The 21,958-nt window shown below is 61.8% G+C and overlaps 2 protein-coding genes across 2 annotated transcripts in view; both read left to right on the top strand.

Moving 5' to 3' along the window:
- The window catches only part of LRP1 (LDL receptor related protein 1), an 80,554-nt gene extending 72,341 nt beyond the window's left edge, over nt 1-8,213 (top strand). Inside the window, exons 71-88 of the mRNA XM_025882925.2 lie at nt 103-225; nt 534-674; nt 771-905; nt 983-1,102; nt 1,930-2,198; nt 2,751-2,929; nt 3,448-3,554; nt 3,810-3,926; nt 4,412-4,588; nt 4,715-4,855; nt 4,966-5,139; nt 5,450-5,611; nt 5,967-6,141; nt 6,287-6,388; nt 6,543-6,607; nt 6,720-6,810; nt 6,900-7,044; nt 7,211-8,213. Coding sequence (XP_025738710.1) covers nt 103-225; nt 534-674; nt 771-905; nt 983-1,102; nt 1,930-2,198; nt 2,751-2,929; nt 3,448-3,554; nt 3,810-3,926; nt 4,412-4,588; nt 4,715-4,855; nt 4,966-5,139; nt 5,450-5,611; nt 5,967-6,141; nt 6,287-6,388; nt 6,543-6,607; nt 6,720-6,810; nt 6,900-7,044; nt 7,211-7,351 — 2,564 coding nt within the window. The 3' untranslated portion in view covers nt 7,352-8,213. The remainder of the gene's footprint in view (nt 1-102; nt 226-533; nt 675-770; nt 906-982; nt 1,103-1,929; nt 2,199-2,750; nt 2,930-3,447; nt 3,555-3,809; nt 3,927-4,411; nt 4,589-4,714; nt 4,856-4,965; nt 5,140-5,449; nt 5,612-5,966; nt 6,142-6,286; nt 6,389-6,542; nt 6,608-6,719; nt 6,811-6,899; nt 7,045-7,210) is intronic.
- A 3,551-nt stretch (nt 8,214-11,764) lies between these two features.
- Nucleotides 11,765-21,302, top strand: NXPH4 (neurexophilin 4). The gene is made up of 2 exons (XM_025882651.2): nt 11,765-11,924; nt 19,680-21,302. The coding sequence occupies exons 1-2, from the start codon at nt 11,868-11,870 to the stop codon at nt 20,532-20,534; spliced, it is 912 nt and encodes a 303-aa protein (XP_025738436.1). The 5' UTR covers nt 11,765-11,867; the 3' UTR covers nt 20,535-21,302.
- Nucleotides 21,303-21,958: the final 656 nt, after the last annotated feature.

The following is a 21,958-nucleotide window of genomic DNA, read 5'->3' as shown; positions in this document are numbered from 1 at the left end:
CCGGGCCCGGGGGCGGGGGCGGGGGCAGGGCTCTCACGCCGCGCGGGGCTCCAGCGCCGCCTCCCAGGCTGATTCCGGCTCCGTCCGCTCCCACCGCTGCAGCCCGGTTCGTGTGCCCTCCTAACCGGCCCTTCCGTTGCAAGAACGACCGCGTCTGCCTGTGGATCGGGCGCCAGTGCGACGGCACCGACAACTGTGGGGATGGGACTGACGAGGAGGACTGTGGTGAGCGGGGAGCCAGTTTGCGCCCTAGTTTGGGTGCTGCCCAAGGGCTGGGGGGTGGGCCAAGTGCGAAATACGCCGGGGGGAGGGGGTGGAGCCAAGCCCGGGAGCCCGGGGGCACTTCCTTGCGAGAGAGAAGCCCCTGGAGAAAGCCTGGGAGGCTTCCAGGCGCCTAGGTCTTGAGGTGGAGCTTGGGACTCTGAATGTTTAGGCAGCATTCCCCGAAGCTTGACAGCCAGCCCCAGGGGGTCCCAGCGGCAGGAGGCCGTGGGGTGGCGAATAGTCCGATCTGAAGCCCCCGCCCTCCCCAGAGCCCCCCACGGCCCAGACCCCCCACTGCAAAGACAAGAAGGAGTTTCTGTGCCGGAACCAGCGCTGCCTGTCCTCCTCGCTGCGCTGCAACATGCTGGACGACTGCGGGGACGGCTCGGACGAGGAGGACTGCAGCATCGGTAAGCCCCCGTGCTGGGCTGCGGGGCGGGGGGGCAGAGAATCGAGGCCCTGGCCCAGAGCGGCTCAGGGCAGGGGACCCGCTCTGTCCCCCGCAGACCCCAAGCTGACCAGCTGCGCCACCAACGCCAGCATCTGTGGGGATGAGGCCCGCTGCGTGCGCACCGAGAAAGCCGCCTACTGCGCCTGCCGCTCGGGCTTCCACACCGTGCCAGGCCAGCCCGGATGCCAGGGTAGGAAGGCGGGACTCGGAGGGGGCGGGCAGGCACCCAGACTCTCCATGACCCTCCCACCCCCGTGTAACCCCTAGACATCAACGAGTGCCTGCGCTTCGGCACCTGCTCGCAGCTCTGCAACAACACCAAGGGTGGCCACCTCTGCAGCTGCGCGCGCAACTTCATGAAGACGCACAACACCTGCAAGGCCGAGGGTACTGCCCCCAGCCCGCAGAGGACAGGAGTGGTTGGGGCTAGCAACACCTGGATGTAAACCAGCGCTGACATGTGGGAGGGGATGCTTCCCTCCCCGCACTGTGCCAAAGCACAGAACCCCAGACCCACAGGCCCGCTGCCGGGTAGAGGGTGCTGCTTTGGGGGTTGGCTCATCTGAGGAAGTTTGGGGTGGGGACAGCACACCTATATCCCACATGTGCCTCCTCACCCACCACTCCCCGGAGGAGTACACACAGGCACGCATCACCACACAATCACGTGTACCCCATTTGCTTTTTATTTTCAGGTTTAGCAGAATGTAATTGACAATATTGTCAGATATTTAATGTGTACAGGTGATGATTTGATATATGTATACCTTGTGAATATTTTCCTTTCATTGAATTAACACATCATCATCTCATATTTACCTTCTCGGGGGGCAATGAGAACACGTAAGTTCTACTTTTCCATGTCCTTTGGCGCACACCTGCACCTGCCTGAGTACACATAGCCCCAGCCAGCCGCGCGCACACCCGTGCACCCATGAAGGCATGTGTATACACGCAATCCCACCATGGGCGCTCACAAGCACATATCACACAGCATGTGGCAGAGTGTGGTGATGCCAGCCGGAGACCATGGGGAGGCAGAAGTCCCTGGGGCTGGAGAGGCCCAGAAGGTTTTCTGGAGTGGCAGGTCATGCCAGATTAGCTTAGGGAAGGAGAGGAGGAAGCCCATCCCAGCAGCAGGCCCAGCATCCCCCAGCCTGGCCTCCTGCCTCTGCCTTTTCCCTCACCCAACACCTGGCCTCTTGCCCGTCCAGGCTCTGAGTATCAGGTCCTCTACATCGCCGACGACAATGAGATCCGCAGCCTGTTCCCCAGTCACCCCCATTCGGCTTATGAGCAGGCCTTCCAGGGCGACGAGAGTGTCCGCATCGATGCCATGGATGTCCATGTCAAAGCCGGCCGTGTCTATTGGACCAACTGGCACACGGGCACCATCTCCTACCGCAGCCTGCCACCTGCCGCGCCTCCCACCACTTCCAACCGCCACCGGCGACAGATTGACCGGGGTGTCACCCACCTCAATGTGAGCACCCCACCTGGGATGGGATCCACACAGATTAGATGGGAAGACTGCAAAGAGCAGATGGCTCAGAGCAGAGTTTGAAAGGGCCAGTGGAAGGGGGCAAAGGGTGAGACTGGTGGGCAGGGCAGGCAGGATCGTGTTGTGGGCACGATGACAGGTGGGCAGAGCCATGCCAGTTGTCAGTAGTTGGCTCTACCGCCTCACAGCCCAAGGTGGCAGGGGACAGGGGGGCACACTGGCCTTGAGCCTCAGAGCCACATTCAGCTCCTGATGGTCGATGCCACCTGCTGTGTCGGCCTTGGCCGCCCATTTGACCTCTTTGGGCCTCACTTTGTTCCTCAGTAGAGCAAGGTAATATCTAATCTAGCAAAACATGAGAAAGCTCTAAGTAGGGCTCATAAGGTAAGTGTCGGTGAACCTCTTCAAAATCAGAGAACTGGCTCTCCGCCTGGGATGACTTGGTAGCAGGGACAAGCCGGCAGGTGGTGGTGGGGATAATGGGCAAGAAGACAAAAGGTAGTAGCGCCTGAAATTGTCATCCACCCCATGCAGATTTCAGGGCTCAAGATGCCAAGGGGTATCGCCATTGACTGGGTGGCTGGGAACGTGTACTGGACGGATTCGGGCCGAGATGTGATTGAGGTTGCACAAATGAAGGGCGAGAACCGCAAGACTCTCATCTCGGGCATGATCGACGAGCCGCACGCCATTGTGGTGGACCCGCTGAGGGGGTGTGCAGGGTTCCTGCTCGGGGGAGGCATCCGGGCGGTGCTAGGAAGCCCCTGGGAGGGGAGTGGCTATCCAGCATCCCCAAGCATGTGCTTCCCCTTCCAGACCATCCTGACCTGAGGTCAGAGTTCTCCTCTGGCCCTTGTGTCTTCAGGCCGCCCCCAGCTCTGGCCCTCCCCAGTGCTGCCTTTGCCAGAACTCCCAGCTGGCCTGCTGGGCAGGGGCCTGACCTCCACTTGGCTGGCTGTCATGTGCCGCCAAGTTCCGGCTCCTCCTTTGCTCCACAGGGCAGTTCTGCCCACTTTGATGACTCTGGATCAGCACAGTGTGGTTTTAGAGTAAAAGATCCTTAACCCGGGCAGAGAGCTGACTCCCCTGGTTTTCTCTGGAGGAGGTAGACAGGCCACCCTCCTCCCAATACCCAGCAGGTCCCTGTGCCCAGGCCATGACCTGGTGGCCCACCTTGCTCAGCCTCCTCTGGCAGTCCCGAGGCCTACACACACTTCTTCTCCTTCCCTAGCACCATGTACTGGTCTGACTGGGGGAATCACCCCAAAATTGAAACAGCAGCAATGGATGGGACCCTTCGGGAGACACTGGTACAGGACAACATCCAATGGCCCACAGGTCTGTGGCAGCAGGGGGCAGGGGATGTGGGAGGGGTGGGCTTGCTGAGCCTGAGGTCACGTAAAAGCTAGGAGGGGGAGAGGCTTGGACTGGGATTGACAATGAGTCGTGGAGGCTTTTCCTCGACGTGACTAGGAGTGGTCGTGGAAACAGGACGGAGCTGTCCCAAACATGGAGACAGTTCTGCTTTTCCTCGAGCCTAGGGTGGGAGAGGCTGGGCCTTCACAGTGCCCTCTACCTCCCGCCCCCGCCCAGGCCTGGCTGTGGATTATCACAATGAACGGCTGTACTGGGCAGATGCCAAGCTCTCAGTCATCGGCAGCATCCGGCTCAATGGCACGGACCCCATCGTGGCTGCTGATAGCAAACGAGGTCAGCATCTGAGAGCAGCCTCAGCTGGCCCTGCCCTTGGGCCTCTTGTCCTCCCCACTGAGTCCAAGACCTCATCCAGCACCTGCTATCCTCCTCATCCTGGCGCCCAGCAGTCCTGCAGTTGTCAGGTCGAGGCCTCCCAGGCCTCGACCCCTCCTCTCCCACGCTGGACTCCCTCTGTACCAGCCCTGTCTGGCCCACTTGCCCATTCATTCATTCCACCAATAAGTATCGAGCTGCATGGAGGCAACAGAGGTGGCAGGAGGAGCTTATTAAATGTAGGGAGAGGGAGCAGAAGTCCATCCTGATCCCAGAAGTCTAGGGCTGATGGGACCTTTTGCCAGTAGTGGCCGCAGGAGGAGGAACAGGTTGGGGGGAGTTCTGTTTGGGACGTGTTGAGTTTGGGGTGCCTGGGAGCCGTGGGAGCCAGTGTCCTGGAGAGTGACCAGGGCCTGAGTCCCCTCTGAGTCTACCTCCTCCCCCAGGCCTGAGTCACCCCTTCAGCATCGATGTCTTTGAGGATTACATCTATGGCGTCACCTACATTAACAATCGTGTCTTCAAGATCCATAAGTTTGGACATAGCCCCTTGATCAACCTGACGGGGGGCCTGAGCCACGCCTCTGATGTGGTCCTGTACCACCAACACAAGCAGCCTGAAGGTAGGCGTAGAGGGCAGGCCTGGGGGTAGAGTCTCCAGGCTGTCGCCTCAAATCTCAGTGGGCGGGGGGTGGGAGGTCCTGGGTCCCCAAGGCTCAGCATCCTCCCACCCCTGCCCGCACCCGCAGTGACCAACCCCTGTGACCGCAAGAAGTGTGAGTGGCTCTGCCTGCTGAGCCCCAGTGGGCCTGTCTGCACCTGTCCCAACGGGAAGCGGCTGGACAATGGCACCTGTGTGGCCGTGCCCTCGCCAACACCCCCACCAGATGGTATGCTTGGGCCCCTCCCGCGTCCCCACCTCTGGCCCTGGGACCCTTTGCCCCGCGACCCCTGAGTTCCCCTCTTTCCCTGGCTCTGTGCCTGACGGTCCTTCCCGCAGCTCCTCGACCCGGAACCTGTAACCTGCAGTGCTTCAATGGCGGCAGCTGCTTCCTCAATGCGCGGAGGCAGCCCAAGTGCCGCTGCCAGCCCCGTTACACGGGCGACAAGTGTGAGCTGGACCAGTGCTGGGAGTACTGTCGCAACGGAGGCACATGCGCTGCCTCCCCCTCCGGTATGGCCTTCCGTTCTGCTGCCAAGCCTGCCCTCGGCTCCTCGGCGCCCCCCCGCCCCGCCCCAGCCTCTCGGCCCGCAGGCTCCACCTCGGGCTGATCCCCAGCCACCCCACCCCACCCCACCCCCGGCCGTCCTCCCTGGCTTCACCTCGGCCCCCCGCCCCCTCACGCCTCACGCCTCCAGCCCACGGCCCCAGCATCGCATCCCTCTGCCGCCCGCCCTCCACCCAGGTCCTCCTGGCCCTGCTCCCCCCGCGGGGCCGGCGCCTCAGTGGGCCACAGCCCCGCTCACACATCCTCTCCCGCCAGGCATGCCCACGTGCCGGTGCCCCACGGGCTTCACGGGCCCCAAATGCACCCAGCAGGTGTGTGCGGGCTACTGTGCCAACAACAGCACCTGCACCGTCAACCAGGGCAACCAGCCCCAGTGCCGATGTCTACCTGGCTTCCTGGGGGACCGCTGCCAGTACCGTGAGTGAGCCACCCCCGGGCCCCAGGTCGGGGGACACCCAGGCTGGCCGTCACAGGGGCATGCTTTAGGGAGGGAGGCCACTCGCGGCTTTGGCAGGCTCGGGTTCTCCCCCGTAGAGGCTCAAGGTGGTGAGCCCCCTGGCATCAGGATTATTCAAGCGAAAGCAGTGCCCTGTCAGGCTGTTTGGGGCCGTGTCCTTATGCTCTGAGTCTGTGACAGGGGGGTTGGCCACAGGGGGCTCAGGAGGAGGTGGGAGTCACCTACAAGACCTGGGGGTCCCCTCAGGTGTCCACAAGCTGTGGAGGACCCTCGTGAGGGCGGGGCTTGAGGCACCTCCTCCCCCCGCCCCCACAGGGCAGTGCTCTGGCTACTGTGAGAACCTGGGCACGTGCCAGATGGCCGCCGACGGCTCCCGGCAGTGCCGCTGCACTGCCTACTTCGAGGGACCAAGGTGTGACGTAAACAAGTGCAGCCGCTGTCTCGACGGAGCCTGCGTGGTCAACAAGCAGAGTGGGGACGTCACCTGCAAGTGAGTAGGGCCTGCCCCCCACAGTTCCGCCCGGCCTAGACCCTGCCCTCCTGGCCCGGCCTTAGGCGCTCTGGCCTGTCCGCCCCTCCCTCAGCGCCTCAGCCACCCCCTCCCAGCCCAGCCAGCCTGCCATTCCTTCCCACAGCTGCTCCGATGGCCGGGTGGCCCCCAGCTGTCTGACCTGCGTCGGCCACTGCAGCAACGGCGGCTCCTGCACCATGAACAGCAAAATGATGCCCGAGTGCCAGTGAGTTGGACCCAAGCCTTCCCGAGACCTAGCTCATCCCCACCCCTCCCCAAATCTGAGCAGGGACCCTTGGGACCCTGTGGCCCCTCCCAGTTCCGTGGCAGCCATGGCTGTAGAGGTCGTGCCTGCTCAGGTCTGCCCCTCCTGCCTACAGGTGCCCACCCCACATGGCAGGACCCCGGTGTGAGGAGCAGGTGGTCAGCCAACAGCAGCCCGGACGTAGGTGGCAGGGGATGGGGAGGCAGAGCTCCAGGGGCCTGCAGCAGGGAGATTTTAGCCTCCTGTTTTCCCTGATCCTCTCTGATTCCGTCTCCCACCTCCTCCCCTCCAGATATGGCCTCCATCCTAATCCCTCTGCTGTTGCTGCTGCTGATGCTTCTGGTAGCGGGAGTGGTCTTCTGGTACAAGCGGCGAGTCCGAGGGTGAGTTATGGAAGATTCTGGCTATTAGTTTACCATCCTAGCCTTGCCCTCCTAGAATCCCTGCCCCCTTCAAATCCTGCTTCCCCCAGGGCTAAGGGCTTCCAGCACCAGCGGATGACCAACGGGGCCATGAATGTGGAGATTGGGAACCCCACCTATAAGATGTATGAAGGCGGGGAGCCTGATGATGTAGGGGGCCTACTGGATGCCGACTTTGCCCTGGACCCTGACAAGGTGGGCCGGGAGGACAGAGGAGGAGGCTTCCAGGGTAGAGACAAGAGGCTGTGGGTGGGACGACGAAGGGCACTGGGTTGGATGATGGAATGGAGGTGGGGTGCCGGGCACCTGGGCCACAGATCCCATCCCCTGAGCCACACTTGAACCCTCTGTCACCTTGCAGCCCACCAACTTCACCAACCCCGTGTACGCCACACTCTACATGGGTGGTCACGGCAGCCGCCACTCCCTGGCCAGCACGGACGAGAAGCGAGAACTCCTGGGCCGGGGCCCTGAGGACGAGATAGGGGACCCGTTGGCATAGGGCCCTGATCACTGGACTCACCCCAGAGAGCCTCCTGCCCCCTGCCAGAGAAGTCCTTCGATGAGCCCCCTCCTGCCCAGCCAGCCCTTCCCCGGCCCTGCCGGGGTGTATAAATGTAAAAATGAAGGAATTACTTTTTATATGTGAGTGAGCAAGTGAGCAAGCGAGCACAGTATTATCTCTTTCCGTTCTCCTCCTTCCTGCCTGCTCCTCAGCACCCCCCCCATGCTGCCTTCAGGGAGAGGGGCAGGGAGGGCTCTGGGGGCTCCTGCGGCTCACAGGTACCTGCCTCCCACCTTCCACCAAAATGCGCCCCCACTGGGAGAGCTGGTGGTGCTGCCTCCCCTCCCTGTACGAGTCACTTTGTCAAGGCTCTCCCCTCCCTCACCCCACCCCCACTCTCGTCCCCCCCACCCCCCACCAGCTCCCTGAGGGCTCCTTCTGGGGAGGGAGAGTCCTTTGCTGCCCCTGTCGGGAAGACTTGGCTCTGGCTAAGGGAGCAAGGAAAGGATGGAATTTTTTAGTTCTTCCTTGGGGGCGGGGGGTGGGTGTTCCATGCACCAGCCCCCACTCTGGGGCACCTCTGAGATGGCCATGCTCAATACCCCTCCCAGACAGGCCCTCCCCCTCTCCAGTGCCCCCACCGTGGCTCCCAGGGCTGGAGACTTTCTTTGGTAAATGGTCCCCCCGGCCTCCCCCACCCTCCCCTTGGGACGAGGAGAAGGTGGGGCACACCCAGAAAGGGCAAGCGGGCAGCCCCGCTTTGGGGACATGAACGTTTTAATAATTTTTGCTGAACTCCTTTACAACTAAATAACACAGATATTGTTATAAATAAAATTGTAAAAAAAAGAAAAAAAAACCACTTGTGTCTACCTATGAGTGTGAGACTCTGGGAGCTGGGCTGTGCTTGCCTGCTTCCGCCACCAGAGGGAGGCCTGCTCTGTGCTGGAGGCAGGCTGGAGAGTCTGGTCTTCAGTGCCCTTCTCCCTGAGCTCCCTCCCTCTCCATCTGGCTGCCAGGGGAAGGGGGTGGCACTGGACTTGAGGTGGAAGACCTGTTTCTCCAGGCTATGTGACCTTGAGCCAGAGACTTGACCTTTCTGGATCCCATATTCTCTCTGGCTCTGCGACGGTAACTCCAACACCCGCTTCTCCGCATTGTCACTTACAGGATAACACCACCAGCCCTCCCCAAAACGATCTGCCACGGTGAGAAATCCCACCATAAGAACTGAACACACTGGGGTTGTGAAGGGCTTTCTAATCAGTCCTTCAGGGTGTTCCCACATAGCTCTCTCTGCCTGAGTTTGCTCTTGAAGCACTAGCGTCCCCATGGAGACTAATTAATCAGGAGAAAAGGGGGGTGCCCCTGGACTGAAGGAGAGCTGGGAAGACCAGTTTGCCAGGCCCCACTGGCCACCAACAGATCCAGCTCACCAATCATTTTAGACATCCCAGGGGTTGACAGGAAAGGACTGCTATAATCAGAGGGGCCATAGGTCTACTGCGACCCTCACCCAGAGAGGGGACCCTCTTGCAGAAAGTCACACAGCTTTACACTGTCCAAGCGTGAGAGAAAGTTAGAGCACCGCCCTCCCCTTAACAGCAAACGTGAGCTCAGGGAGGGCGTCCGCAAACACTGGAAGAACCGTTACCCAACTCCCAAAGGAGGGCACTATGTTGCTTCTGCCTCCCTCCCTGGTTCAACCTCCTGAGCTTATTCCCTTCTTGAGGAAGCTATGGGTCTAGGCACCTCTAGAAACAAGAGCCTTCCCCATCCCTCTTAGCCCTGAGACCCCATCTCCAGCCTCAGCCTCCAAGACAGTTCTGAGATCGTCCACTGTCTGGGGCACCCCAGAGCCCCAGGGCAGAGTCACCCTGCTGGGGAGAAGAGGCATCCTCCACTGTTGCTTAGGAAGGTTTGTGACCTCATCTATCCACCAGGTGGCGTACGCACTCCTGCAGCGCTGCTCACTCGTAAGCCCGGCACAGCCTCCTCCCCAACACTAATTATGCACCTGCAGGCGGACCCCTGCCTAGCCTCTCACTTCCTTCCCTCGGGCTCTTCTGCCACACCCCCTCCACCCTCCACCCTCCGCCAGCCGGCTCCCCTCCCTCCCCCAGCGCCTGCCGGCTCCCCACCACCACCAGCCCCACCCCCTCGCTCCCTCCCTCTGCCAGCCGTGCATCTGGCGCCCCCAGGGAGCCACTGATTCTCAGCCTGTCGCCTCAAGATCCTGGGCAGAGCGAGAGGGGCCCCCAGCTGCGGCTTGGAACACACACCCCTCCAGTCAGCTTCCTCCCTCTGCCCCTCAGGACCGGCCAGGAAAGAGTCTACCAGGAGGCAGTCCTCGAACTCCTCACCTGGCAAGGACAGCGGGCCTAAGACAGAGATGAAGAGACAGGGCCCGAGGCTGATACAGACAGAATGAGAGACAGAGATATGGGGATGCAGAGATGCAAGGGCAGAGGCAAAGACCCAGAGACGGGATTGGTGTGTGTGTGTGTATGTCTATAGCTGGAGACAGAAGGAGGTGACCTAAGACTAGCAAAAGGAGAATAGATGAGGTGGGTCAGTCAGGACTCCAGAAGATCAAGACCCTAGTGATGGGCTGCTACCCTGGGTACCCTAGGCCTGGGAGTATCCACTGGCCCCATCTACTACCTCACAGCGGCCCCTGTGCTTGGCACCTGGGCTCAGGATTCTGGTTGGAGCCTTGGGGCATCGGGCCTGGTCATTCCTGCCCCTTCCGGCCTCTCTCCTTTCTGCCCCATCTGCACCCAGGTCCCTGCCTCCTGGCTTCTGTCTGTCTCTCCGGGTATCTCTGAGTCTGCCTCATCTTCTCAGCATCACTGATCCTTTTCTGCTGTCTGTCACATATTTGGATCTGAATATCTCTTTGTATGTGGCTGGGCTTGTCTTTGGGACGGCCAGGGCCAGCGTATACCTGTGTGTGTCCATCTCGGTCTGTGGATGTTTGCCTCTCTGCCAAGGCAAGGAAGGGGGTTGGGGTCCGAGTACCTGGCTGGGTGTGCTTGTCTCTTGCTGCAAATGTGCATTTGTCTGTGTGTGTGTGTGTGTGTGTGTGTGCCTGTGCGTGTGTGTGTGTGTGTTCATCTGTGTGCGTCAGTGTGCCTCTAGGTGTGCACCTGCCTGCATGTGTGTGCTGGTCTCTGCATGAACATGCTTCACTCCGCTCGTGTGCTCACCTCTGTGGTGTGGCCTGCCCCTGTGAATGCATCTGCGTGCGTGCTTGGGGGGGGGGGGGTTGGTGTCTCGGGGTATGCGTCTGTCTCTCTGTCTCTTTGCTTGTCCCCATCTCTCACTGTCTAGGTGTCGGTCATACCACAACCTCAGCCACAGCCTCAGCGCATAGCAACAGCTGACAGCTGAAGACTCCCCGGGCAGGGAAGAGAGCGAGACTAGGGGGAGGAGGGAGCCGAGCCCATGAAGAAACAGCCAAGAGGATAGGGACAGAGACAAGGCTGGGGCTGGGGACAGAGACAAGGGCAGAGACGGAAAAGGAAAGGGACAAGGACCGAGAGGAGCTGGTGGTGAAAGATGGGACAGTGGAAGGGAAGGGGTAGAGACTGCAGCAAGAGGCTGGGCAGGCGGCGCTGAGGGGACTTCCTGCCCCACCCCCACCCCCTGCAGGGACTCTCTGGGCCGCGCGGGGGTCAGCGGTGCGGGGCGAGGGGCAAAAGTGAACGGCCGGTCCAGCAGAGGGGTCCCGAGGCCGCGGAGGTGCCTTGGGGACGGGGGTGGGGGCGGCGGGCGCCGTTTGTCAGCCCTATTGACAGACGTGATGGGGTTTCCGTCCGTGATCAATGATTCTCATCTCCGGGCCAAATGAGCCGCGGGGCGCCCATTCATCCCCGTCAGCGCCGCGCGGCCGCAGCCGCCCGAGGCCCCGCCCGGCCTCACCTCGGCCCCTGCCCTACTCCTGCCCCGGACCCACCTTAGCCCGGAGCCTAGAAGGGGCCCGGAGCACCGAGGGACCCTGATCTTGTGGGGCCTCTGACCCTCGCCGGGCTCCTGCTCCGCCGTGCACCCCTTCGGGGACATGGTCCTGGAGCCTCGGGCCCCACGCCCGGCCCCATCCCTCATCGGCGCACAGACCTAGCCCCTCGGGTACGCGACCCCTAGGCCCCGCAGTCCTCCGCGCTTCGCACCTGGGCCGGGGGCGTGTCCGGGGCGTGTCGGGGTGAAAGTCACCTTCGGTGCCCCCAGCTGGGCGGGAGGGGGCGCGCGGGGCGCGGCCGGGATTGGAGCGACGCGGAGCCCCGCCCCCCCCCCCCGCCCGCCCGAGTCCGACCCAACTTTCTCCCCCGCCCGCGCCCCGCCCCCAGCGCCGAGCTCCGCTCCTCTCTCTCAGTCCGCGCGGGCCACGCCGCCTGCTCCCGCCGCTCCGGCAGCTGCCCCACGGCGCGCCAGCCCGGGGCCCCTCGCCCCCAGGCCCGGCTCCGGCCTGCCCGGGACCAGTCCCGCCCGCCCCGCTCGGCCGCCCGGGAAGATGCGGCTGCTCCTGGAATGGCTTCTCTTGCTCTTTGGTCCGTGGCTCCTGAGGAAGGTAAGGGCGAGCCCGGCTGGAGCGGGAGTGCCGGGGTCCGGGACGCAAAGGTCCCAGAGTGCGAGGGGCTCAGTGCGCCCGCCCGGCCCCCAGCGCGGAGCGTCCCAACTTTGCGCGGCGCCGGGGACGCGGACAGACAGACTCCCCGATCCAGGACGGGCGTTCTCCCAGCCCAAGTTGGCTGAGGGTTGGGGGTGGGTGCCGGGGTGGAGGCCCGACTTGGATCTGGCTCCCCGCTCGGCGGGGGAGGGGACGAAGCCCGACCCGCGAGTGCGCCAGACTGAGCGGGAGTGCGAGACAGACAGACAAGCCGGCAGGGTGTCAGCCTTGCCGTCTTTCCGCGCCAACCTCGCTCGCCTTCCTCGCTGTCTGTCCTTCCACCCTTCCACCCCGCCTTCCCATTTCTCTTCTCTGCACTTGTCACAATGCCAGGTGGGCACTGTGTTCTGAGCATACACGACCCGAACACACGCGCGCACACAGATTCGGCCGAACTTGGCTACAATCTCCCATCACATTTCTCGCGGAGACACCTTCCCCCCTGCACAAACCTCGCAGACACACCCCTCTCTCTCGAGCCCAGCTGATGAGGGTAGGGGCTGTCTGGGAGGGGTGTCTCTCTTCCTGTGCTCTCCTTGCTCCCACATCCCACGGCTGCCTCTTCCCCCCCCCCCCCCCCCCCCCCCCGGGGCGAGAACCGAGGCTAAGGAGGCCCAGATTTGATCTGCCTCCCTCCCAACTTAGAGGCTTCAACTGCCGAGCGCCCGTGTGCTCCTATGTGCTGGTGTGGAGTGTGTGGGTCAGCGCTTGCACCTCTGTGCACGCATGTGTGTGGGGCAGCCAGGCTTCGGTCTCTAGTGCTGAGGTCCAGGGTGCATGTGTAAGCTACTGTGGTGTGTGGTGTTGGCTTTGAAGGGGTGAGTCAGTGCCCTGCCCTGTGCCCCACAATGGGGGCCTAGGCCCTGGACCCCACCTCCTTTCATGGCCTCCTTGCCCATGACTTTTTCGTTTCCTGCACCCTAACTGCGACTTCCCTGGCTTGGCGGCAGGCACGTAGCTTCCTAAACCCCTACTCCCTGCACACCAGCCCCAAGCCCCTGCAGAATCTGCAAGGGGTGTAGTACTCCTACCTTTCCCCTGCCAACACTTGGACCCCACCTGCTCAGCCAAATCGAACTCAACAACTCCAGCAGGGTAGGGGCTGTCCTAGAAGGTGGTGATTGAGCTTCCTGATTCTCCCAAACGTGCCTGGTGACCTTGAGGGGCTGGAATGTGGGCAGAGGCCCCCTTCACAAAAATTGCTTCCCCTGGCAGGAGCTCCCTTTGGACTCGCTGCCCAGCTCTGCCCTTAGCCTACTGCAGGAGGGGGCCTGGGCCCCACAACCCATCTGTGTATGTGAAGGCCTGGGGGAGAGGAGGTAAGGATGCTACTCCCCTGCCCCTCCTTTGTACTTCCTCCCCACTCTCCTCTCCACTCTCCCCATCAAATAAACTCCCCTGTGGACAGATCTGGTTTAATTTCCTTTGCCCCCCTGAAGGGGAATGAAACATCTGGTGAAGACTTGAAGGAGAGTAAGCGTGAGGATGTGAGCGATGGGGATCTGAGTGTGTGTGAGCTGGTTGTGGGCCTCCGTGTTGGAGTCAGTGGGGGAGAGTGTATCTGCCATTTGGTCCAGCTTGTGTGCATGTGAGAATCAGTGTTTACACGCATGTAAGGCCTGTGGGTGTGTCCATATGTGTAATTGCACGGCAGAGTGTGTGTAGAGAAGTGTTTGTGTGTCCAAGTACCTATCTGTGTAGGCTTATGTGCACTTGTGAGTACAGTATGGGCACATGTGCATGTCCCAAGGTGGGTCTCCAAGTGCATCTGTGTGCTGGGGTGCACATATTGCCTGTAGGTGAGTCTCTGGCATTTGTGAGAGTCTGTGTGCTTGTGGTTTTGAGTGCCTTTGAGTGTGGGTATGGGATTGTGAGCCTCAGGATGTGTTCACGTATCTGAGTGTGGCTTGTGTGTGTGTGTGTGTGTGTGTGTGTGTGTGTGTGAGCTCAGGGCTGTCTCAGTGCCAGGGCTGGGAGTATGTTGACATGGTAAGAGGCTGGTGGGGGACAGTTTACAAGGTAGCTCTTTGGAAAATCCTAATTGTCCAACGCTAACAACCCTGCCTCCCCAGCCCCCTCCTGGGCCTGGGACTCCAGGCTTCTGCTACCCCTGGGGCTGTGGCCTTTTGGCCTGACCTTCTTCAGGATCTTTCTGATAAGGTCTCTGACTCCTCTCCCCCTCTGTCTCTTATCTTCCCCACCCCTTCCCAAAGCGGCTGCCTACTGGGAGAAGCAGCAGGAGATCAATAGTCACTAATCACTAATCACTAATTACTAATTAGCTGGGGGAGGGCAGGGGCGGGGCCCTGTGGGACCTTCCAGCTCTATCCTGCCTCAGGGCAGGATTAGGCCTGAGAGAGCCTCTCAGAGCCGGCGGGGCCCCAGACCTGCATCTAGCCACCCCCTCCTGCCTCATACCCCTCTCCAGCCCCCCAGCTAATCTCTGGCTGGGCCACTTAGGCACGTGCAGCCTGGGTGAGGGCCCAGAGCCTTGGCGGGGATTTGGGGTAATCAGGGGCCGCAGCTGGGCTAGGGGCACAGGAGAAGGGGGGCCCTGTGACAGCTCCCTTGGGCCAGAGCCTTCATGTATGAGAGAGGTGCTCGTTGGAAAGGAGAATTTAGAGGGTCATGGGGTTAGGGTGGGGGAGGAATTGGAGATCCAGGACTGGGTGACTGGGGAAGAGGTGAGGTAATTGGGAGACAGAAAAAAGGTAATGAAGGGTCACTGGGGTCAGAGGCGAGGTCCCTGGGAAGGGGCGACATAAACGTTGGAAGAGACCAGGTAAGTGGAGGGGGCATCCCAGGGCTCAGAGATGAAGTCATTGTAAAGGAGATGGGGAACTTTGAACAGAGCCCAGCAACTCCACATGGGTGGGGTCCAGGAAGGGGACAGGGTGACAGAGAGAGGGCAGGGTCATGGGGTAGGTAGGGGTCCCAGGGCTCAAGCACGGCTGGGCGCAATGGGGAGTCGCAGGGTGTGGGGTGCAAGCGAGCTGCGGGGTGGGAATGGGGAGCAGGAAGCGCTGCCTTGAGCGCTAGAAATTGGCGAGTCTCCCCCTCTCCCTCTCCTGCCCCTCCTCCACCTCCACCCCGCCCACTCCCCCTCCGGCTCTGGCTTCGGGAAATTACATCCCCGCTCCGCGGCTCTTCCCCCACCACCACCACCGCGCCCCGGAGCCCGCGCCTTTATAGGCACATTTATTGCAATAATAAAGTGAGGCGCGGGGCGGGGGGCGGGGGGGGCGGTCGTTCCCGGAGGGACCGCGCCGGCTCTAGGAAGCAGGGAAATAAAATAAAATAAAATAAAATCAAAATTCAGATAACGGTAGCCTTGCGCTGCAGGCCTAGAGCAAGCGGGCAGGCGGGGCTGAGGGGGAGGGGGTGCCCGGCCCAAGGGCAGAGCCCGCCCCACCAGCGGTCCCCGCCCCCCACGCTATAGTGGGGTCTGGAAGGAGGTATCATCGCTTCCACCTGCCCCCTCCCATAGCCTAATCCTGCCCCTCTTCTGCCTTTTCCTCTGACTTGTCCTCCATACCTGTCCTCAGCTCCTGTCTCTGCCCCTGTTTCCCATCTCCTTCCTTGTCCCCCATTGCCCATTCCAGTCCCCATTCACATTTGCCATCCCCATCTCCTGGGTCTCTGCATCCCTCCGCACCCCTGTTCCTGCCCAGTAACCCATCCCCCATTTCTGTTCCCGCCCCCGTCTGCTCCCCATCCCCATCCTCCAGTTCCTATCCCACCCTCAGTCCTGCTTGCTGTCCCCAGTGCCCATCCCTCATCCACCATCCCTGTCCTCCTTCATCCCCATTTTGGCTCCCGTACCATTCTCTACCCCTCGTCATTCCCCTAGTTCCTACCCCATCTACATCCCTGTCTCTGTCCAACGGCTAACCACCATGTAGGATCTCCTCTCCATCCCAGTTCCCGTGCCTATCCTTGTTCCATCCTTATCTGTGCACCATATACCTGTGCCTGCCGAGTCCCAAACCCCAGTCCCCCCCTCTCTCCATCGCAGCCCTCACCCCGGCCTGTCCTGTCCACCCGCCTCTGTCCTTACCCCCATCTCTGTCCCTGGTTCCCAACCAGACCCTGTCTATTCCACCCCGCCCTGTCTGCGGTGGCCCCCACCCCCACCCCTTGCTAGGTACAAGGGCTTCATACGCTATTCCCTGCCCTTCCTCAGCCCAGGCCTGGAGCACTGTTCCTTCCCCAACCACAGGGTGCCGTTCCCTTCCCCTGGTCCGGAATCCTGAGCAGCCCCACCTGACCCACGCAGCCGGAGAGAAGCCAGGGACTGGCCTGGAAGCCTGGGGGAGGTGCGCCCTGCAATGCGGATGGGGGGCCAACAGCCTGAACCTCCCCCCTTCCCCCCCCGCGGTCCCATCCCGCAAGAACCCCCCACACACACACACGCACAGTGGAGTTTGTTCAGCAGCAAGAGGCTGCCTCAACTCCCCTCCATTGCGTGGGCTCACTGCCTCAGGGGCAAAGCGCTCCTGGCTGGGCTCCCGCCCCGCATGGGCCTGGAGGCGCCTGGTGAGGAGCACCCCCCACCCCCACCCCCACCCCCGCCTGCCACCAAGCACCTCCGCCCCCTGCGCCGACAGCCAGACTAGCCTCTCCCCTCGGCAAATGTCACTGTGCCCAATTAGCTTAATTAAACCAGCTCTGGAGCGAGGGGGACCCCTCTTCGGACAGCACCCTGCTCCCACTCTCAGTCAGAAAGAGGGAGGGACAGCACCATGGGTCTGGGGAAAGAGGGGCTCTTTTATCACCCTGCTTTCCCTCACTCCCACCGCACCCACAGATGGAGACAGACAGCCTGAAGGATAGAGGGAAAGAACCAAGAGAGACAGACATAAACAGGGAGAAAAACAGAATCACGGAAGGAGAAAATTCGAGACAGAGTGAGGGACTGAGAGAAGAGTCGCAGAGAGAGATGGAAAAACAGTGAAAGAGGGAGCACGCGAGAGAGGGAGAGTGATCGTGCAAGCGAGGAAGCCAGAGGGAGGATTTGATTTTATTTTATTCCATGTTCCCATTTCTCGGCTCGTTTCCTCACAGGCTCTCACCCCTCCCTGTCTGAGCTCCCCCAAGGTCGCTTTGGCCGCCCCCCCAACTCTTCCCTTTTATCTTGGCAGTCTCCCGCAGCGGGTGGGGGTGCGGGTGCCCCAAGCCCAGGGATTTGCCAGGATCAGAGAAGCGCAGACAGCAATTTGTCTGGGATCGCCAGGTGGTGGGGGCCGGGGGGGACCCCCAGCACCCCTCACCACCCAGCCAAACCTCCTTCCCTCTCCCAGTCCCTGCCTGCGAGGAGTCGCTGGACTGAAGCAGCCCTTGACAAGTCCTGGGCTGGATGCAGGACTATGAGTGCTGCAGGGGTGTACTGGGAGGGGGTGCCTCAGAGGCATTCGGGGTCATAAGAGCAGGTGACTGGAGACTGATGGATGCCCCTGGAAAGGCAGCGTTGGGCCCAGAAGGGTGAGGAGATTAGGAGTCAGAGTTCAAATGATTCCCCCCTTCTTTGACTTTCTCTGGAAGCCTCATGCACTCCCTTTCTCCAATGACCTCCCTGAGGCTCAGGCCCTGCCCTCTCCAAGCCCACCTCCTTGGACGCCTGCCTTGCCCCCTCTCCCCCCAGCGGTGGCCTGGGACCCTTTCCACCGTCCTTCTCAGGCCCACCCTCCTGGTGTTAGCTGCCAGCTCAAGCTTGTCTGTCTGAGTCAATCACTCTTGCCGCCCCCGCCCCCCTCACCTGAGCTGGGAGGAGGGATGGACGGGAAGAGGAATGAGGGGGGCGATAAATATGTATGACGAGCGGGTGGCGGCCGCAGCATTAATAACCCGGGATCGCAGTGCTGCAGGGATGGGGACCAGGCGGTGGAGATTCTAGCCCAGCAGCTTGACTCCGGCATTCCTGTCCCTTGTGGACTCATGGTGTGTACACAGGGTGTGTCCAAACAGAGGGGGGCACCCATGCTACCAGGCCTCTTTACCTACCCAAAGCTCAGCCTGCAGGCCAGTGCGGGGAACCCCCCAGGGACCAGTCATATACAACTCACACAAATGCACCCCCCCCAACAGACCGCACTTGTTCATTCTGTCATTGTGGATATAGTGACACACACCCTCGAGAAAGAGCTTGAGACATGGACAGAGGATGATAGGGGCTCACACAGGAAAAGTAACAGTGCCAGAGAACCAGACACAGCCAACCTAGGCATACAACTACACCAGTCACACAGACGCAGCCACCACAAACTGACAGACAGCCTCATTCAGATCAACACACCGACACACACAGCCAACCCAGACACATAATACAACCCAGGCACATATACATAGCCCCCACAGACTGACACAACAGTCAGCACCACAGGCAGACACATACACACACACACACACACACACACACACACACACACACACACAGGCTCCTCAGACCACCGTGCACAGCCACTCCAGGCAGACACATACACCCATAACCATAGGTTGAGACACATGGTGAGCGTGCACGAGCACACATGCTCTCCCACACACCGTCACGCCAGGCACACAGACACACACACACACAACCAAGCCCGGGCTAACAGAAACACCACCACCCCAGGCTGACACACACACGCTACCACTCCAGACAATCTGAACCTGGGCTGCAGGGGCCACACCGACCGGCCGCAGCTAACAGTCTGACTGACACACTCTGACACCCCGGGCTCCTCTCCCTGCCGCTCCCCTCGCTGGAGCGGCATCTCCATATTTCTTCCCCTGGCTCTCACACATCTCCTTCCCTCCCGGCCACCCCCCACCCCACCCCACCAGCCCCAGATAATTGATGGCCCGGGCCTGGCCCGGCCGCTCCCGCCTCTCGATCCATCTTGTACTCGCGCCCGCGCTGTCTCCCTGGATCGGCCCCCACCTGAGACAGGCAGAGACGGGTGAGGGCGGGCGGGGTTGGTCCTCCCGCCCCCTCCAAGCCCAGTGAAGGACCACTAGGCGGCCTCCCCCACAGTAAGAGTGCCGGAGACGGAGAGGGGTGCCCGCAGAGCCCCCCAGCCTCAACCCACAGCGCGGAGACTCTCCAGGGCTCTTAGTTCAATCGGTTTCCCGGGCCCCTCCCGGCAAGGGGAGTGGAGGCTGAGGCCTGCGTGGGGGGCTTTAATCTCAGCAGAGGTGTTGGGAGGTCTTCACTTCTTTCCTGATGCTGGGATGTTGACAGCGGTCATGGCCTGCACTGCCTGAGTCCACCTCCTCCCTGGTCCACCATTACTCGGAACCAAGCAGGTTCCAGGCCAGGGGAGACTCAGACCGCGTCCACAGCTCCACTCCCTATTCTACCCCTGCGGGCTTTGGCTTTTTTGCCTTTCTCAGCTCGCATCGGAGTGCTCTGAGAACACAAGGATTCTCAGTGTCATTTCACAGATGGAGAAACTGAGTACTGGTCAGTGACTTGGCCAAGAGCACAGAGGGTTGAAGGGCTGCAGGCCTGCACCAGTACACGCTCCCGGAACCACTGACTGTGGACTGCCCAGTTCCCTTTGGGCTCCTAGCGGCTGGGAAAAGGGGTTGGCCGGGTGGGGGGTGGGGGGGGTAGGGCCCTGGGATGGCCAAGGACAACTCCGGCGTCTCTCTTTTCTGCTCTTTCTCCGTCCACAGGTCGTCAGTGCCCAGATTCCGGAGTCCGGGAGGCCCCAGTACCTGGAGCTGCGCCCCACCGCGGCCAGAGGGGGCGCCCCCGGCCAACAGCTCGCGGTGCCGAGGGCTTCCCACGGCCTGGGCACAGCCCGCGCCTGGAGCTGGGCCTGGCCGGCTAATCACACCGAGGCGCTGGCCCGGGCGGGGGCGCTGCCTGCGCCGCGCACCAAGAGGAAGCCGTCTATCAAAGCGGCCCGCGCCAAAAAGATCTTTGGCTGGGGGGACTTCTACTTCCGGGTACACACGCTCAAGTTCTCGCTGCTGGTGACCGGCAAGATCGTGGACCACGTGAACGGTACCTTCAGCGTGTACTTCCGCCACAACTCGTCTAGCCTGGGCAACCTCAGCGTCAGTATCGTGCCGCCCTCCAAGCGTGTCGAGTTCGGGGGCGTCTGGCTGCCCGGGCCGGCTCCCCACCCGCTGCAGTCTACGCTGGCCCTGGAAGGGGTGCTCCCCGGGCTGGGGCCCCCGCTGGGGATAGCGGCCGCGGGACCCGGGCTAGGGGGTACCCTCGGGGGCGCGCTGGCGGGCCCATTCGGGGGTGCGCTGGGAGTGCCCGGGGCCAAAGAGTCTCGCGCTTTCAACTGCCACGTGGAGTATGAGAAGACCAACCGCGCGCGCAAGCACCGCCCGTGCCTGTACGACCCGTCGCAGGTGTGCTTCACCGAGCACACGCAGAGCCAGGCCGCCTGGCTCTGCGCCAAGCCCTTCAAAGTCATCTGCATCTTCGTCTCCTTCCTCAGCTTTGACTACAAACTGGTGCAGAAGGTGTGCCCAGACTATAACTTCCAGAGTGAGCACCCTTACTTTGGGTAGCGCGCCTCGCCCTCGCCTGGGCCCTAAGCTTCCCGCCAAATCCCGGCCTCCCTAAGTGGGACCCCTCCCTGTGCCCCGCAGCTCCTGTGGCCGCGTCCACCCCTTCCATTCCGAGGGCGAAAGGAACAGCCCTCCCGGGGACCAAGAGCCATCAGCCGGCGTAGGTCCACCCTTTCCTTATGGGGAGTGCCCACGAGGCAGTGGGGCGGCGAGGGGGGGAGAGGTAGCCCCCTCAGCTGCCTCCCAAAGTGGAGAGGCAAGAGCGCAGGCCTAGAATAGGCGGGGCTTGGAGGCGGTCCCGGCGTCCCTCACGTCTGCCGTGGGTCCCCGCCTCATGCCGCAGGCGCTGGGCTGGACGTTCCCTTTGTCCGCATCTTTAATGACGCCTGGCCTGGCACCCTCGTCGCACCCTTTCTTACCCCCAGGCCCTTGTCCTCCTGTTCCACCCTGTCGCCACGTAAAGACTGTGAGGCCTATAAACTGCGGCCTATCCCCGACCCCTTCTGCCTGCCGGTATGCCTGTCCGCCTTTCCCCGAAACCCTAATTAGGGTGCGGAAGCAGCACTCCTGGGCCTAGGCGATCGACTGGGCGCCTGCCCTCTCTGCCCGCCTCCCTCCCGTCCCTGCAGTCCTGCTCCACCTGCCCCTTTCCGGCTGCTTCCTCTTGGTGATATTTTTCTACGCCAAAACAGACGGGAAAGGGAACAAAATAAAGTGAAATCCAATACGTGTCTGTGTGAGAGACCTTCGTAGGGAAGGGGGTGGTGCTGTGGCAGAGACCTGGCCAGGGCCTCCTCCCTCGGCGGCTCGTGGAAACTGAGGCAAATATTGAGGGAGCTAGCACCTTGGAGGTCATCCAGGACCAGATCAGGGAGAGAGGAGGGCGACCCTTGCGGTAGGAGCTCTGACAGGTGGGGATTTTCTCCCTGAGGTGGGCGAGGGGAAGCTGCAGCAGATCGAGTGGGGATGAGACCTGAGAGGGGACTACCAGCGGACAGTTGACACGACTTGAGGGAGGAGGTACAAGGCCTTGAAATGGGGTGGAGTAGCAGGGACAGCGTAGGCAGAGCGCTGACAACCTGCTAACCTCCGAGGGGCTGGCGGGAGGCGGCATGTGGGGGGGGAGGGGGAACGGTGTTTGCGGCATCTGGAGTCATCGATCTTCCTTTTCCTTCCTAATTTCGTGGGCGCTGAGTTTGCAGACGGCTGAGAGAAGGAGGGAGGCCAGAGACGAGGGGGTGGGGGAAGGGACGAGCGCGAGTTTGGAGAGCCGGGCCGCGTCGCTGCCGCTCGCCGCCTGCAAACGAGGCCCCCTTCAGCCAGCTGCCCACCCTCCCCACCCCGCCCCTGCAGCTCCCTCCTGCCGCCGCCGCTGCTAATTTTATCCGCCCCCAACTCTGGCCCGGGCGTTAATTGGCTGCGGC

This window comes from Callorhinus ursinus, unplaced genomic scaffold (genome assembly GCF_003265705.2).
Source record: "Callorhinus ursinus isolate GAN/ISIS: 27379988/994484 unplaced genomic scaffold, GSC_fseal_2.0 scaffold14, whole genome shotgun sequence".
Taxonomy (NCBI): Eukaryota; Metazoa; Chordata; class Mammalia; order Carnivora; family Otariidae; genus Callorhinus; species Callorhinus ursinus.
The sequence above is the reverse complement of the archived record's forward strand: the minus strand, read 5'-3'. Positions and strand labels throughout refer to the sequence as shown.